General features: G+C 41.3%; 1 protein-coding gene and 1 non-coding gene across 2 annotated transcripts in view; one reads left to right on the top strand and one right to left on the bottom strand.

Annotated features, from left to right (window-relative positions):
• Positions 1 to 13323, bottom strand: part of RAB11A (RAB11A, member RAS oncogene family) — a 23505-nt gene extending 10182 nt beyond the window's left edge. Inside the window, exons 1-4 of the mRNA XM_004711933.2 lie at positions 13177 to 13323; positions 5461 to 5656; positions 4977 to 5170; positions 3827 to 3907 (exon numbers count right to left, since the gene is read on the bottom strand). Coding sequence (XP_004711990.1) covers positions 3827 to 3907; positions 4977 to 5170; positions 5461 to 5656; positions 13177 to 13216 — 511 coding nt within the window. The 5' untranslated portion in view covers positions 13217 to 13323. The remainder of the gene's footprint in view (positions 1 to 3826; positions 3908 to 4976; positions 5171 to 5460; positions 5657 to 13176) is intronic.
• A 312-nt stretch (positions 13324 to 13635) lies between these two features.
• Positions 13636 to 13707, top strand: TRNAQ-CUG. Its single transcript has one exon. It is a non-coding gene; the product is annotated as a tRNA-Gln (tRNA).
• The last annotated feature ends 3121 nt before the right edge of the window (positions 13708 to 16828 follow it).

The raw sequence follows: 16828 nt of genomic DNA, 5'->3' as shown, positions 1-16828 counted from the left end.
CTCGGTGTGGTGGGATCAGGTCAGGTGCAATTCCCACACTGTGTCTCCGGTGTTGTCCTCTGTAGGGCTATGGGTCAGTGAGGGGTGTCATGTCTCATAGTGGGGCTGGCCATGTGGTCCTCTCTGTGGACTGGCTGCTGCTCTAATTGGAATCTTCATCCTCAAGGCCTGGTGGGCCAGGATGTGCTCCACAAGTAAGAAGCTTTTGATAGACCTTCAATCCCACTGCTCAGCATATAAATTTTAAAGGTTAAAAAAAGCGCCTAAATTTGATATGCTGGCACATAAAGAATTTTCATACACTTAGAACAAAGCAGCTACGCCAATTAAAAGATACTACTGCAATAAAACTAAGGTCTCTACAAGATAACTTCTGCAAAATTATGTGTCATGAAGTTGCTGTCAAATGTAATATCAAGAATGTCCTAAATCTATATTTTAAATAAAAATCACATTAACTTTGGACTCATAACTGAATCTTCCAATGCACAATTTCACATCTTAAAAATTAAAACCAATTTTCCTTCCAAAACATCAAAATATAAAGTAAATGTTTCCTTAACATTATTTTAGCATTAAAACAAAATTAAACCCTAATGAAATACTATTTTTTTATGCTACATATTAATACTACCACTGGTCTATAGAAGTTAAGAACAAGATAACACTTGTAAAATAATACAGGTGTCTCATGCTACATCGAGTGTGATAGTTAATCATTGCAACCGGTCAATCAGGTCACTGATGGTGCCTCCTTATGGGCCTGGCCTTCTCCTAAGAAGGACCTTGGGAACCTCCCCCTCACTCTCTACCTTCACCTTCCTGTTGGCGAGCCACCGTGGAACCTGCCAGGGCACTGAAGATGTGTCCACCACCACTGGATCCACAAAACGTGCACCCACACCCATTGGCCTTTGAGATTTCTGCATTGTGTATCACTGCAGGTGGCAGCACGAGTCTGAAGAGGGACTTAGGGTCTTAAACCGCGCTTACGGACTTGAGTTGAACTGGGCTGGGGCATTTTCTCAATATATATCTACTTCTTGATAGAAAGCTCATTCTTACACACATGAGTGTCACTGGGTTTGATTCTCTAGTCAACCCAGCTTAGCCTAATGCATGCAGTGATCTCTAGCCCTAAAGATCAATACTGAGATTACTCAAGAAGCTGAGGTAGTAGTGAATATAGACAAGTGGTAGTAAATTAAAGGACAATCATCTTTGCTTTATAGCAACATTTATTAAGCAAAATTAGAAGTTCTAACTAGAATGAATTTTTTTTTTTTATAACTAGAATGAATTTTAAGGAAAATAACCAGCTATGTCATAATCTTTAGGGACAAAACAACTTGATTCTAAATACATATATCACTATTAATTAGTTTACATCTGAATGTATCAGACACTCAATGTTATAAAATGGTATAATTGTTAAACTAGATTTAAACAAAAATGAGCTAGACAGAGATATGACAGGACATAAAAAAAAATTCCCAACAATGAAGAATGACTAATAAATTTTTTTCAAATAAGATTTTTCAGAGGCTTAAAAGACTCACAGCCATCCAAGGTGTTTTATTCATCATAAACCCAAAAGAAACTAACGGCTGTGAAGGTTCTCAATGACTTTAGCTACACAGGGATTAGGGACAAAGTTGCAAAAGGAAAAGCCTGAAACTCCAGGATTCCAACCGAGTACTCTACATGTTAACTCGAGAGAATCCAGAGGAGAAAAAGGAAAAAGTAGGATTTGCAAAGAAAGATACTGCATATTAAATCAAATTTGCCTGCTTTAAACAAACTGCAATAAATCTTAACAGAGAGGATTCTACAGGAAAGCTACAGAGTCCAAAGACAATTTAATTTAACCCTAGCACTCGTCCTATTTGCCATTCTCCTGAGAATAGAACTCTCATAAAATAAATAGGTATGTAAATCACTAATCATTATTTTCTTTTTTAAGTATTTTCTTGTTAAGGAGTTTGGGGGTTGTTTTCCACATGCCTTAACTCGGATTTTTGCTCCTAAAGCTGTACATTCACTATTTACCAGGAACTAGCCAACTATTTTACATGCACTATACCTCATGTCCTCATTTCTGAAGTCTGGCGGGAAACTGGTGGGGAAAAAACTTTTTTTTTTTTATACTTTAAAATGATCGTGAATTTAATCAGTGATACAAATGATACTAAAGAAAAATGAGAGTAAGATTTAATTGCCAGCAGACTTTTTGAGGAGACTTTTGGGTTTTCTATATATAGGACCATATCATCTACAAATAGTTTCACATCTTCTTTGCCTATTTGCATTCCCTTGATCTCTCTTTGCTGTCTGCTGGCTCTAGCTAAGACTTCCAGCACGATGTTGAATGACAGTGATGATAAGGGGCATCCTTGCCTGGTCCCTGCTCTCAGTGGGAATGTTGCTAGCTTTCCCCGATTGAGCATGATGTCGGTTGTTGGTTCTCTTATGTGGTTTTTATTACAAACTTTTCCCCCTATAGATTACAGAGACCCCTCCAAAAAAATCCCTAAGTCAAATAGAGCAGTCAAGTCAAAGCATATCACAAGGTATTTATAAAAAAACAAAGACTAGAATGCCTACTCAAATAATTAATGTTACAGGTGAAGGATTTTTTTTTTTTTAAATCACTTTATGGGGGGCTCTTACAACTCTTGTTACAAACCATATATCAATTGTGTCCAACATATTCGTACATGTATTCCATCGTTCTTTTCTAGACATTTACTTTCCACTGAGCCCTTGGGATCAGGGCCTCTTTTCTCTCCTCCCCTCCCTTCCTCTCCCCTGGACTTATTTTTAAGGTCTAGAAAGATTACTGATGTGCTCAAAATTATTAAGTGGAGAAGCCAGGCTAGAACCCAAATCCTGCTCACACACATACACTCTACGCTTCATTCCTTACATCTTTGACAGTAAAGTATGATATTTTACTTCAAGTACAGTATGCAAAGAGTAAATTCAAAATCTTGCTACATTATCATGGGAGACTTTTTTCAGCCACTTGTCCATATAGACTTTTTAGAACAAGTCAACACAAGACTACTATATGTTAACACTGCATCCCAAATCGAGTTTTTAAATTAATGTACAATTTTAAAGTACTTAAATAAAAATCATAAAAGTATTCATTAATAAGATTAAGATTACATTTACTGAAAACCTACTCATTCTAATAATGTCAGATTAAGGATGGGTCAACACATGAAAAAAAAATGTCTCTTGTCCCTGAACTTGGCCTGGTCTGCACAACCACATTCCCAAACAGCAGGAACACTGCTCCTTTCCCACTATTTATGTAAACCATTCTAAGTGAAATCATTGACTTGTTTTATTCAACAGGTGACACCTGGGTCCATAACAAGAGCATTTCATTTTTTAATTTAAAATTTTAGGTGTACATTTCCCCAAGCCTTTTCTGCAACACATCAGACCTAAGCGCTGCCTTTCCTCACTGAATTTCAAAAGGACACTTATACGTCTCAGTATTTCTCCACTGGAAGTGCACTTGGGCGTAAGTCAGTGCTTTTGACCATGAAGTAGGGGATGCATTCACTGAAGTAAGCGAATTACAAAATTCTCAAAAGTTTTTTTTTCCTACGATAAACCAGTTGAACTAGAATGACTGAAACTCAACAAACAAGGATTGTAATTAATTTGTATTCTAAACAGGCCTTGCTACAATAGTTCTTAAGTGATAGTCATCACCAAATGGTTTCATATAGTTTCAGTTTTCTGATGATGTTTAAATTACCTTCCTAAAATTTTTAAGTCCCAGCAGTGTAATCTCACATGCAAATCTTACCTGTCAGGATTGTTTGAAAAGCAGCTTCGACATTTGTTGAGTCTAGAGCGGAAGTCTCGATGAATGACAAACCATTCTTTTCTGTGAGGAGACACAAAATCTCCAGTCACATCAAGTCTTACTGTAAGGGAAGTGACATTCTATAATTTAAAACCACCCCGACTGCTCGTGTGGTAAGGGCCTCATTCTAGCTCCAATTTAGTAGATCAAACAAACGTGAGAAATTCTCATTATATTCTTCATTACAGTAAGTACATCTCAGACCCAAATACTACCACTGGAAATAAACTATTCAAGATGTCAGGAGCACTAGTGGTGCGGTTGAGCTCTTAATGGCAAGGTTGGCAGTTCAAACCAGCAGTTGCACAGAAGGAGAAAGATGAGGCTTTCTACTCCCAGAAGTTTCTGTCTCAGATACCTCCAGGGGTGGTTCTACCTGTCCATCAGGGTCACTGATTCAGAATTGACTCTATGGCAGTGAGATGCTCCTAAAAATTCACAATGTAGTGATTATTCCCTACTCTTTACTATCTTCCTTGTTATAGCTATGATATGAACATGGGTATATATATCATTCACTTGCAATAAATTCTATCATTCTATTATTTGAAATAAAACTGCTTCTTTTATGAGATACTGAAAAACTGTCATAGAAAACTTTACTCATAGCACCATCACTAGAGCAAAGTCACAAATTTTACTTGCCAAGAATGCATGATGCTGCGTTCTGGCACAGGACTGGGCCAGGGACTAGCTGATCCTCTGTAGCCCATTGCTTTTTCAACTCACACACAGAGTGCCGTGTATAAAAAACAGGCATATTGCAAAAATAGACTGGAAGCATTAGACTAAAATGACAGATGTGCATCTACCATTTACATTCAACTTTATGGCAACAAGTGTTCAAAATATTAAAATGTTTTAACGAGTCAGCAGTAAGCAAAGAATCATAGAGTCATCTCAAATTTTCAAAACAATTCTTAAAAAAACAACAACAACATAATTCTTTCTAAGTTTTTAATATCTTTCCTGAAAGTATTGTAACTTACTACCCTAGCTGGAGGGTTATATCAAATTGCAAGACTAAGTATTTTAAAAATACAGAATCGCCTTAATGTCTTGGGTTATGTTAGGGATATGTATCACTAACCTGCAAAAGCTCTTGCTTCATCGGTAGGGACTGCCCTGAGATGGCGTAAATCACTCTTATTGCCCACAAGCATGATCACAATGTTACTATCAGCGTGATCCCTCAATTCTTTCAGCCACCGTTCTACATTTTCATATGTGAGATGTTTAGCAATGTCATAAACCAATAAGGCACCTACAGCTCCACGATAATATCTGAAAACAGAAAAAAAAAAAGAACTATTATCAATCACAAGATAGAAGTGAACACACACCAAGGAAAACTTAAAATATGGATCAGTGATTTTTAAAAATATATTTATAAATAAATGTCAGTCTTAAATCCTAGAATTCTTCAAAGGAATTTCCTCCTCCCTACTACCACTACCACCCCACACACGCAAAACATGAAGCACCAGGCTTTGCAATTGCCAAAATTGATGGGCTAATTCCCTTGGTGGCAACCTACTTCGCAGAACTTGAAACACATGGCTCATGAGACTTACGCTGACGTTATCGCTCGGTATCGCTCTTGCCCCGCTGTGTCCCATATCTGTGCCTTTATTGTTTTTCCATCAACCTGGATGCTTCTTGTGGCAAACTCTACTCCAATGGTGCTCTTGCTCTCCAGGTTAAACTCATTTCGAGTGAACCGAGACAGGAGATTACTCTTTCCAACACCAGAATCTCCAATAAGGACAACTGAAAAGACAAAGAACTTAATGAAGAAAGCAAACATATTCAGGAGACTAAGATGCTCTCAATAGAATGAAGTTTGGCTTCAGAGTACATAAAGAAAAAGAGAGAGGGCATCTGATGTTTTTTAAAAAGGGCCGAGAGAGAGAGGAGGTTCGGTGGTCCATGCTCTTGACCCGGTATCAATCAGTGAGACCAATGTGTTCATTTAGGCCAGTTTCTGCTTGCAGAATGACTTCTACACATTAACTCATGAAGCCAAGACAGTACTATCCTGGCTTAAGCATATAATTTTAGTCACAGGTCCTATAGAATCTGATGACAGGTTTAAAGTTTTAATTACCATTGGTGCTATACCAACTTTATTATATTAAAGTAACTTTAAAAACTCTCAAGCAAGTGGGCAATATCTGATATTCAAACGTATCAGACGTGAAGACAACAAAGGGTGTCAGATGGGGCAGAAGGGAGGGAGAGCTACCTTCCTCGTCAGGTCAAGGGTCGTGACCTCGTGCTCACAGGAGGCAAAATAAAACGCATTGTGCATGAAGCACCAGGCTGAGGAACTTCATCACCCAGATCACAGAAACAACAACGACCCTTTAATAATTGCATTTATCAGACTGGCACAGGAGACTAGAGACAAGGGCCACACAATCAAAAGACACTAACAATACTGAGCCTGGGAAGCTACTACTTCTATGTATTCTCAGTCAATGCCCAAGCAAGGCATACATATACTTTCACTTGTTCCTTTAAGGAATCTTTTTAAAAATAAGCTTTAGTTAGATTAAGTCATTTCTTATAGTTACCACGGAATGCTTACTTACTAACTAAAACAGATTATTTTTTACCCAAAGCATTATTATTCTTAGAATTTAAAAAACAATAGGGAAATAGGTAGTAAGACAAGTTGCTTTAAAGCATTTTTCACCTGAATTTAAAGAAGAAAAATTCATAGGCTTATAGAATGTGAGGTAAGCAACAGTTTACCCTTTGTAAAAGGTTTTACCAGCATTACTGGGAAGACATTACTCCTACAGTTTAGTACTAATTCTTCATTACACTTACCTATCTTAACAAGTGAAATTGATTTAGCCACCAGGAACAGAAAAAGCAAGTATGCAGTAATACAAGTTTACGTTAGTGAGAAGACCAGAAATTTAGTGGGAGGGCTGGAGAGGAAGGTAAAAATTGAGAGCGCAAAGTACTCCGGTCAGAGTGCACAGAAAGTCCATTAAGCCTTACTTCCTTGCCACAGGATCAGATGAAAGGTGGCCTCTGAACAGTCTTACAGAGTACGCTATCAAATGCCTATCTTGCTGGCTTCCTCTATCCACTGATTCAGCAAGAAATCACCGAGGCAGCAGTGACTCCATGCAGCACAGGGAGTAACTATTTCTAACTATCCTTGCAACTAGATAGTTAGAAAAGGTCTTGTGGCATATATACTACTAAATGCTTTTTGGGGAATCCCGGAGATGTCAAAATCAGGGAATAGTGGACAAAACAATGCAGCACTTTCAAATAGGTTTCCAAGGTCAAATTCTAATTTCAGTAATAGTCTACTTATTATGTTTCTTAAGACAGGAAGAATATGGATGCTGTTTAGGAAATCTACTTTGAATTGAGAAGGAAACAGGGAAAGGTAAAACCAGAAAGTTACACTTCTACTTCATGTCAAATGTTGTTAGTTGCTACTGAGTCCGCTCCAATTCACAGCAATCTCCTGGTACAGCAGAACTGAAAACATATGCATGAGACCATTTCTGAGGACAGTGAATTTCGAAGTGCCTTCCAACCTAGGGGCTCATTCCAACACTACATCCAGCAGGCACCATTCTACTGCGATCGCTCGGGTTCTCAATGGCTAATCTGTCATATTTTAGAGCAGTGGTTCTCAACCTACCAATGCCACGACCCTTTCATACAGCTCCTCATGTTGTGGTGACTCCCAACCATAACATTATTTTAGTTGCTACTTCATCACTGTAATTTTGCTACTGTTATGAATTGTCATGTAAATATCTGATATGCAGGATGTATTTTCATTGTTAGAAAGTGAGTAGTGATTAATCACAAAAACATTATGTAATTATATATTGTGAAATATTTATTTCTAATGACAAATAAATGAAATTTTGTCTTGAAGCATGGTGTAGTGTGGGTAACAAGTTTCACGCCAGGTACTTGTAGGTGGGCTTATCTGCACGTGGGCGGACCCGCCTGGAGACGGATAGAGGAGCAATGTCTTGGTTCCTAAGACCATCGGAAATGTTTGCCAATGGTCTTAGGCGACCCCTGTGAAAGGGTCGTTCCACCCCCACCCACCCCCCGAAAGGGGTTGTGACCCACAGTTGAGAATCGCTGTTCTAGAAGCTCCTCAAAAACCTGTCTTCTTTGCCGACATTTGCAATACCAGTGGCACAGCTTCCAGGATCACAGTAACACAGAAGGCACCCAAAGGGAGGCAAACTGACAGACAAGCAGGGAGCACTTGATATCAAGTAGTAATTCAGGGGACAGTCACTTAGTTTAAAACAAAAAGGTGCCTAAAGTATAAAAATATGATAATGCCTTTGGAAAATTATAAATAAATAAATAGGAAGGGGGGGGGAAGGAAAATGAGCTGATTCCGGGAACCCAAAAGGAAAGCGAATTTTGGGAATAATGAGGGCAACAAATGTATAGATGTGCTTTACACAATTAATCTATGTATTGTGATGAATTGTATGAGCCCCAATAAATTGATTTAAAAAATAGATTAAAATAAAATAAATAAATGAAACTCAAAAGATGAGCTCCGCACACACACAAAAATTCCGGGAGTTTCCAATGATTCTGTTCATTATAGAGACATCCTCAAATCTTTGTCACCAAACAGTAATAGAATTTTTTCCCTCAACGTATTATTCAAAATGGCAACCTTACCTAAAAAAACTCAAAACTCATAATTTATACCAGCACAGACCAGAGAATCAAAACACTGAATGCTTTACAACACAAAACAGTATTTACAAAATTAAACATAGCAACTCATTAAAGGGTTATGCATTAAAAGAAACAAAGTATAGTAGTTTTCTAAGAGCCATGTTGCCAAAAAGAGGCACACATCAGGTTACCAAGTGAGAAATCAAAACATGCAGAGTTGTATGCAGGACCATGAAAACAACCCAAAACTTCAAGGACTTTTGTCTATTGACTCAAATTTGAATAACTTCTAATCAAAATAGTTTATCTGATTTACATGATATCCAATGGGCTTAAAATTCGAGGAACTATGTAGCCAAGAAAGGAATCTGCAGGGACTTTCCTTTTTTGAAGTAAGTCCCTGGGTAACGTGGACAACCGCAGGGCTGGAGGCAGAGCTCAGAAGGAAAGTTCAGCATCTAGTTCCAAACACTCAGCCGATGAAAACCCCACGGAGCACAGTTCTACTCCAACAACTCACCAACTCACGAGGTCACCGTGAGTCAGTCAACTCCGTGGCAACTGGCTGGGTCTAACGTTTTACATAACTAATATCTTCAGTTAAAAAAATTTCTACTTTAAATAGTTCATAACTATATCCATATAGCACTTAAACACTAAGTAATATAACCAAAGTAAATAATGGTATCTGGATATTAAACCTCTATAACCCAAACTAAACCAAATAGCATTTCTAAAATAACTTGCCAGTATTATCACTTGATTCACCTCATCTTATGAATTTTAAGTATCACTTCTAATACCGAATACTAAATTTCGTTCATTAATATGTGAAACATCCTATCTTGCCACAAAAGCAAAATATACATGTTATCCATTATTTAACGCAAATTTCTATCGTTACAATCACATTTAGTTTATACTTTATCCTAGTTTACTGGACTAAGATCTCATTCAATTTATCAATCCCAGTATATTTGACTTAAAAGTTGCCACTGGAAATAAGTTTCATACTGGTCTTCACAAATGAACACGGAGCTGTTTCTGTTCTTTCAGCTATATCCATAGTCCAGCTTCAACAAGTCTTTAAAATAAAATGTATTCGATAAGGCTAAAGTCTAGAAACGTTTTTTTTTACAGAACCAGCAGAATTCCAGTTGCTCAATCATAAGTTGTGAAAGAAATACTACCCAGATGCAAGACAGTCAAGTTTCTATGATTCTTTCTACTAACCAGGGTTAGTTAACTACTGACATACAATAAAACTGAAAACAAAATGCTGGATGCAACAGCCTACATATCCAAATGTGAGATCAATTAGCCTGGCATCTCACACATTTATCTGTAAACAGGGACTCTTAACTGAGGCACCTGGACTTCACTTACAAAACCCACATGGCCTAAATACATGGTGTGTTACCACTTGTAGAGTTAATGTTTTTAAATTTTAAAAATCAAGTTTTAAAAAATAAAACATTCCCCCACCAAAAAGTCTCCCTGATATTAACTAAAATTGAAGTTCAAAAGCAAATTCATAATTTATAATTGTCCTATTCTCACATTAAATTCTCTCACATTAATTAAATTCCCTTGCATTAATTCTCACATTAAATACTACCCAGATGCAAGACGGTCAAGTTTCTATGATTCTTTCTGACCAGGTTAGTTACTACTGACATTCAATAAAACTGAAAACAAAATGCTGGACGCAACAGCCTACATATCCAAATGTGAGATCAATTAGCCTGGCATCTCCCACATTTATCTGTAAACAGGGACTCTTAAATGAGGCACCTGGACTTCACTTACAAAACCCACATGGCCTGAACACATGGTGTGTTACCACTTGTAGAGTTAATGTTTTTAAATTTTAAAAATCAAGTTTTAAAAAATAAAATATTCCCCCACCAAAGTTTCCCTGATGATATTAGCTAAAATTGAAGTTCAAAAACAAATTCATAATTTATAATTGTCCTATTCTCACATTAAATTTCCATCTCGACCACTACACTATCTTAATGGAAATACCTTTTCGATGCCAACTGATTAAATTCACTAACTAGCTTCCAATTCAACTATTTAGTTTGCTACATAAGCCTTCTTACGAAGATAGTTTGTAGAATGAAACCATTTAAAAGTGAAATTTTTCTTCCTTCACATCAAGGTGAGTAGTGCATAAATAACAACTGGCTAAATAATAAGCACAAAATTTTTTTAAGTTCATATCCTGTAAGAGCTTTTAAAAGAAAAAGCTGTATCAGCAGATTCCCTTAACCATCCTAACTTTAAACAGCATAATGTACAACAAAATGAAACTTTATCCATGGAAACATTACATAATTTAAAAGTTCCTAGTTTTTAGGGTTTCTTTTTTTAAAATCATTTAAACACTCAAGTATTTATAATAACTTCAGGTTTAGAAAAGTGACAAGAACCACAGTAATGTATTACGATTATTTATTGAGTCTTCAGAGAAGCTAAAATTCCGATCTCATTTTATCCTGACAGCAGCTCGGGGGTCCTATTTCCTTTCTTATGGGTGAGGAAACAGGTTCAAAGGGTTAATTTTCCCAAAGTCACAGAGCAAATATAAGGCCTGAGTGAGGATATGAATCAAGGTCTGTGTGATTCCAAACACCTCAATCTTTGACGAGTGGTCTAATTTTAATTGTTTTGGTATCATAAGTTTAAATGCCTTAAGCCAACTCAGTATAATTATTATCACTAATTTAAAAGAAATGGATTTCTGAAACCAACATTCAAGTTACAAGACAAACAGGAGAAATACTCTGGCCAGTCGATTTCATCCTAAATTACTTCAGGGTAATTTAGTGTCTTCTTTAAAAAACGCACCAACAAACCTCCCTTGAATGACTAAGCCGCAAGGTCTCCAGGGACTCGAAAGTAATTTTACACCATCTCAGATGCCTTCAGTGTACAGTACAAAAGGATTCTCAGTTTCCTTTTTGTGCCTGTCAAATGCATCAAGTACCCTGGTCTCTGTAGATGTCTGTCCAGTCTGGGGGCAAGGATGGATACTGAAGGTTAGTCTCACCTATAATAGCTCATTTGGGCTCAGAGGACTAAGTGATGATGAGCTAGTAAAACAAGATTTTCAAGGTACTGGTAAAGCAAAGGAACGCATCCTGCCTGGTGTAGTTAATCACTCCCAGCACCCAATGGCAAAGTTTGAAACAGGCACCGGGCCTGTGCCTAACACTCTTTTTAAACTCCACCCTCCACTGTACAGCTTGAACAGCAATGGCTTCTTCCTCCCTGGTAAGGATCTTTGTTCAGCACATTTCTGATGGCTGCCCTCCCAATTCAGAAGCGCAGAAAGCTCATCTGAATGGCGAGCACTCAATGAACAACAACAAAGCATTTCCTGTACTCTTTTCTCAAAGGTATCCTTCACCTTTGTTAATTAAACACATACACACACAACACAACACACCTGTTTTCAACTGTTCCGGGCTAACTAATGAGCAAGTCTTTCTATCCACTCCCTCCACCGTACCCTCCAAACTGTTTTTTATTCCAGGGCACTGCATGCTTCTCTAGCTTGTCCTAAATATATTTAATAGGGCCAAAAGAGCATTGTCAGCACCCCCGCCCCCCCACACACACCCCGACCTTTTGGGAAAGGTATGGAGGCCAACGTGGTCTCTTCCCTTCCTGTTCGGGAAACACCGACCCACTGGATCCTCCCAGCGGAGCAGCAGGAAGCAAGCCGAGCGCGGTGATAAAGCAAGCCGGGTATTTGTGCAGCGCACCGCCTTTCCTGCTCAGGAACCGGGCCTGCAGGTCCGGCGAGGATGGCAGCCACCACCCACCCGCACCCCTCCTCGCCGGGGGTCCAGGCCGGAGGGCCGGCCCGAGCGCGAAGTCCGTCAGTCACGGCGACGAGTGCGCGCGTGGGTGACAGTCCACTGCTCCTGCCGCCCCCTCCCCCCCAGCTCCAGGGTCGCGCGGGCGACGCGGAAGCTATAAATACAAATTTGGGCAGGGAGCGAGGAGGCTGCCAGTCCGAGGGGTGGCCCAAGGTCCCCGACCGCGAGAACTGCGGGGGCAGCGGGATGCGGGTGCGGGTGGAGGCCTCCGGGCCGCCCAGATTTTGCGAGGCCGGGCCCCCGGTGCAAGGAAGCCGGCGGGGGGCGGTCCGGAGCGCGGAGCACAGGGACCCGGCGCCCGAGGAGAGGGCGGCCCCCGACGGGAGGGGACGCGGAGGGGGCGCGGGCGGGCCGGGCTCTCCGAAGGGATGTGAGCGCAGGGTGTCCACGGAGGGAGTGGGGGGGCTGACAGGGAAGGTCGACGGCGGGAGCGCCCCTGAAGGGGCCTTGGAGCCCCGGAAAAGGAGGAGGAAGGCGATGCGGGAGAGGGCGGCCGCCGTGCGCAGGCCAGCGCGGGCCTACGCAGGGGTCGCCTAGTCACCGGGCAGAAGCGGCAGCGCGGGGAGACCGGGAGAAACCCCGCGCTCGAAGGAGGGCTGAGGCAGGCCCATTTCGGTGCAGGGGCGGCCGCGCGCGAGTCCCCCGGGGTGTCCCGGGCCCCCCGAAAGGGGACCGAGGGGCGAGTGGGGCAGCCCGCAGCCTCACCTTTGAAGAGGTAGTCGTACTCGTCGTCGCGGGTGCCCATGGCGCGGCCGGGGAGCGAAGGGGCGGGAGCAGCAGTGGTGTCGGTGGGACCAGGGGGCGTCGCTGCAGGGGTAACCCGAGCGCCGAGCCTCAGCTGCCCGACCGGGTGAAGAGCCCCTCCCTGCCGCTGCGCCACTTCCGGCGGGCCCAGCCCCGAAGGGGAAGTACTTCCGGGGAGGCGGCGCCCGGCCTCCGCGCTCTGGATAGTAGTCTGTGCTCGCACGGAGTGGTAGTGGGATTTTAAGGAGGCTCTAATGAAAAACCGAATCTCGGATTCTCAGTTGGTTACGCTCTTAAAGGCCTCTCGCTCAATCCCGGAACGGGGCTCTCGAGGCCGCCAGGTCTTCTGTGTAGCTGGTTGTGCGTGGGGGCGGGGTTTCCTGAGGTTTACAGGGTTGTAGTCGGAAACGTGTGTGTGCTGGTTCCATGGTGTAATGGTTAGCACTCTGGACTCTGAATCCAGCGATCCGAGTTCAAATCTCGGTGGAACCTGTTTTCCTGCTCTGTTTTATAAATTCATTTATTCGTAAGGTTATGGTTGTACTACCATGGGATGCCAGGCGTTTTGCCAAATAGAATGAGGGCATCTCGAAATCTGTGCCTTCAAAGGCCGCAAGTTTCCAACTGTGTGCCATACCTGCCACTCAGTCAGCTGTTTTTGCCTCAGACCTGAATTTAAAAGCTCCTTTAATGAAACTTGATTCCTTTTTTCTGGAATTTTCTATCTCCGGCTCCATTAAAGAACAGGTTCTTCTCATTCACTCTTCTCCGGGAAATCTCAAACCATCTCCAGCTGTCATTCAGAGAACTTCGCCCACCCTCATCAGGATTCATCAAGAACCTGGGCCTGTTACTATTTGTCAGCTTCTACAGGAAAACGTTTACGTAATTACTAAATCTGAGGAACAAAGGATGGTAATTTTCATTTTAGTGTCTTACTTTCCATTTTCGAGAGCACTTAGAATCAAGTGATTTGCCTCCCCATATTTGAAGAGTTTTGTCATTTCAAAGACTTGTTTCCCCTTTATTGTCACACCCCTTACTGCCGATACGCAAACTCTCAATTTAGACTTTTGGGCAAAGGTGCTTATGATAGAAAGAAATAATGCCCCTCCAAAGATATCCGTGTCCTGATCCTCAGAAAGGAATAAGATAGGTTCCCTGGTAAAGAGGAATTCAAGTTACTAATGAACTGACCTAAAACAGATGGATGAATCAGGTTTACCTAGTTAGGCCCAATGTAGCCATAAACCAAAAATCTAACTCACTGCCATCGAGTTGATGCCAACTCACAGTGACCCTACAGGACAGGGCCTAACTGTCCCTGTGCATTGCCGAGACTCTGACTCCTCACGGGACTAGAAATCCTCTTCTTTCGCCCCCAAGGGGGCTGGTGATTTCAAACTGCAGTTAGCACCCAACCTGTAACCACTATACCACCAGGCTCCAATGACCTTAAACAGTCCTTAACAATGGGAGAAAGAGGCCGAAGAGAAGGTCAGAGTGATGCTATCTAAGGAGGACCGGCCTCAGCCTTGGCTGGCTCTGCTCTGGAGGAAGGGACAGGCGTCTAGGAATGAAGACGCCTCTAGAAGCTGGAAAGGAACCCCTCTACTGCAAGCCCCATCAGAACCGCACCCCTCTTGACAACCTGATTTTAGCCCATGGAGACCTCTGTCAAACTCCTGACCTCAAAACCAGATAATAGAATGTGTTGTTTTAAGGCACCTAGTTTGTGATGACTTGTGGCAGTCCCATTTTCAATCCTTTCTCTGAAAGTGTAAAGTGATTTAAAAAAAAAAAAAAAAAAAGGTTTCTCAAAGGCCCTAGATACTGCTTTATGAAGAGTAAGCATTCATGTTTAGGGAGCGGCAAGATACTATACAAGCAGTCAAGTATTTATAGGGTACCTAATTATATGCTACTGGAGATTATTTTTAAGTCACAATTGTAGTCCTACTTGGGTTGGGCCAACAAGATAGGCCCATTACAGGGGGAATATTCATAACTAGACCGTTCAGTGAGGATCTGATGATTAGTGCCACAGTTCAGAAAGACTGATGTAATTAGGAAGAGCCCCCTGGAGGAGGCGAACGGAAGGGATCCCATTTGGGGAAGTAAGGGAAATTAGATGCTAAGGATAAGGGCATGCTGATTGAGCAAGGTCATTGATGCCAGAAGACACCCCTAAAGTCATTTGTTGTGAGCGTGTGTCCTGAGGTTGGGAGAGTCCCTCAAAAGAAGGGTTGTGTGGTCAGAAGCATGGAGAAACACTGCCCATTGTCTCTCCCCTTAGCGCATTGGCAATTTACAGTCTAGAAATTCTGCTGTAGTGAGATTTTTTTTTTAATTAAGTCATTTTATTGGGGGCTCATACAGCTCTTATAACCATCCATACACCAATTATATCAAGCACATTTGAGAGATCTTTTCTTTTAAATAGTATTGAACATAGCCTTTCACAGCTTCCCCACGCCGTAGAGCTTTTTTCCCAGGTGACACCTGGGATGCTCTGGTCTGAAGTCACAAACGGGAACAGAGCGTGACTGAATAGTCTTTGTGTCGCAGGAGGGGCCTTAGAGAAAGTAAGATGGCTCTGGATGGAACCAGTGGGATATGATTTCTTAGACAAATTATTTTTAAACATTGATAAAAGGCTGTAACTGGCCTACAGGAGAAATGTTAGGAAAATAATTCATTGTAAAATATATATTTCACATATAAGCACTTGGGCACAAGTACACTAGGATATGTAATGAGGTAGTGAGATGCTTGCAAAAATTCAAATTAAATAAATATTGAGTGCCTACTATGTGTTGAACACTGCCCAAAGTGTCCTGGGAATATAGACAGAAATCCTTGCCTCGTGGAGCTTATATTCTTGTAGACTGGTGTGAGATAGACAACAATCCACATCATACATAGGTAATTTGCATATTACATTGGAAGGCGGTAAGCATTATGGCGTAAAAAGGAATATGGTGCATGGCTAAAGGGAAACTGAATTGCAGAGTGCTAAGAAAGTGGGCAGCGGGTGGCAGTTTAAAACACAGCGGCAAGGCAGGCCTCACTGAGAAAGTAACATTTGAGCAAAGATTGGAAGGAGGTGAGAGAATGAATCAGGCCTCTATCTGGGGGGACAGAGCCCAGGCAGCACAAACAGCTAGTACAAAAGCCCTAAGGTAGAACCTTGTGTGTTGGCTTAAATGGGGCCAGTGAAGTAGAGTAAGTAGAAGCAGAAATCTCTCTCACTCACACACACACACACACACACACACACACACACACACACACACAACTGGATCATAGATGACCTTCTGGGTCATGGGTCATGGTAAAAGGAAATTGGTTTATACACCTAGAACTTATTGGCCAACTATCTCCGTCATCAGACGTTTACAATAGTGAAAAATCTACACATCTGGCATTAATGATCACCAGCTTGCTAGGCAACAGTATTAACATTGGATGTGGTGTGGTTGAAGTTAGGTGTCACTGTACTGAGCCATCCTTCTCAGTGATTATTTGGAAGTTATGTAATGATATGGTCATCCTCCATTTTGCATAATTTAGATTTTCCCATAATGACCTGGTCTTTGGAACCGAACTGTTA

The sequence above is a fragment of the Echinops telfairi genome, unplaced genomic scaffold (genome assembly GCF_000313985.2).
Source record: "Echinops telfairi isolate 266 unplaced genomic scaffold, ASM31398v2 ScPeMD7_7475;HRSCAF=8513, whole genome shotgun sequence".
NCBI lineage: Eukaryota > Metazoa > Chordata > Mammalia > Afrosoricida > Tenrecidae > Echinops > Echinops telfairi.
This window is presented reverse-complemented; position numbering and strand designations above follow the sequence as displayed.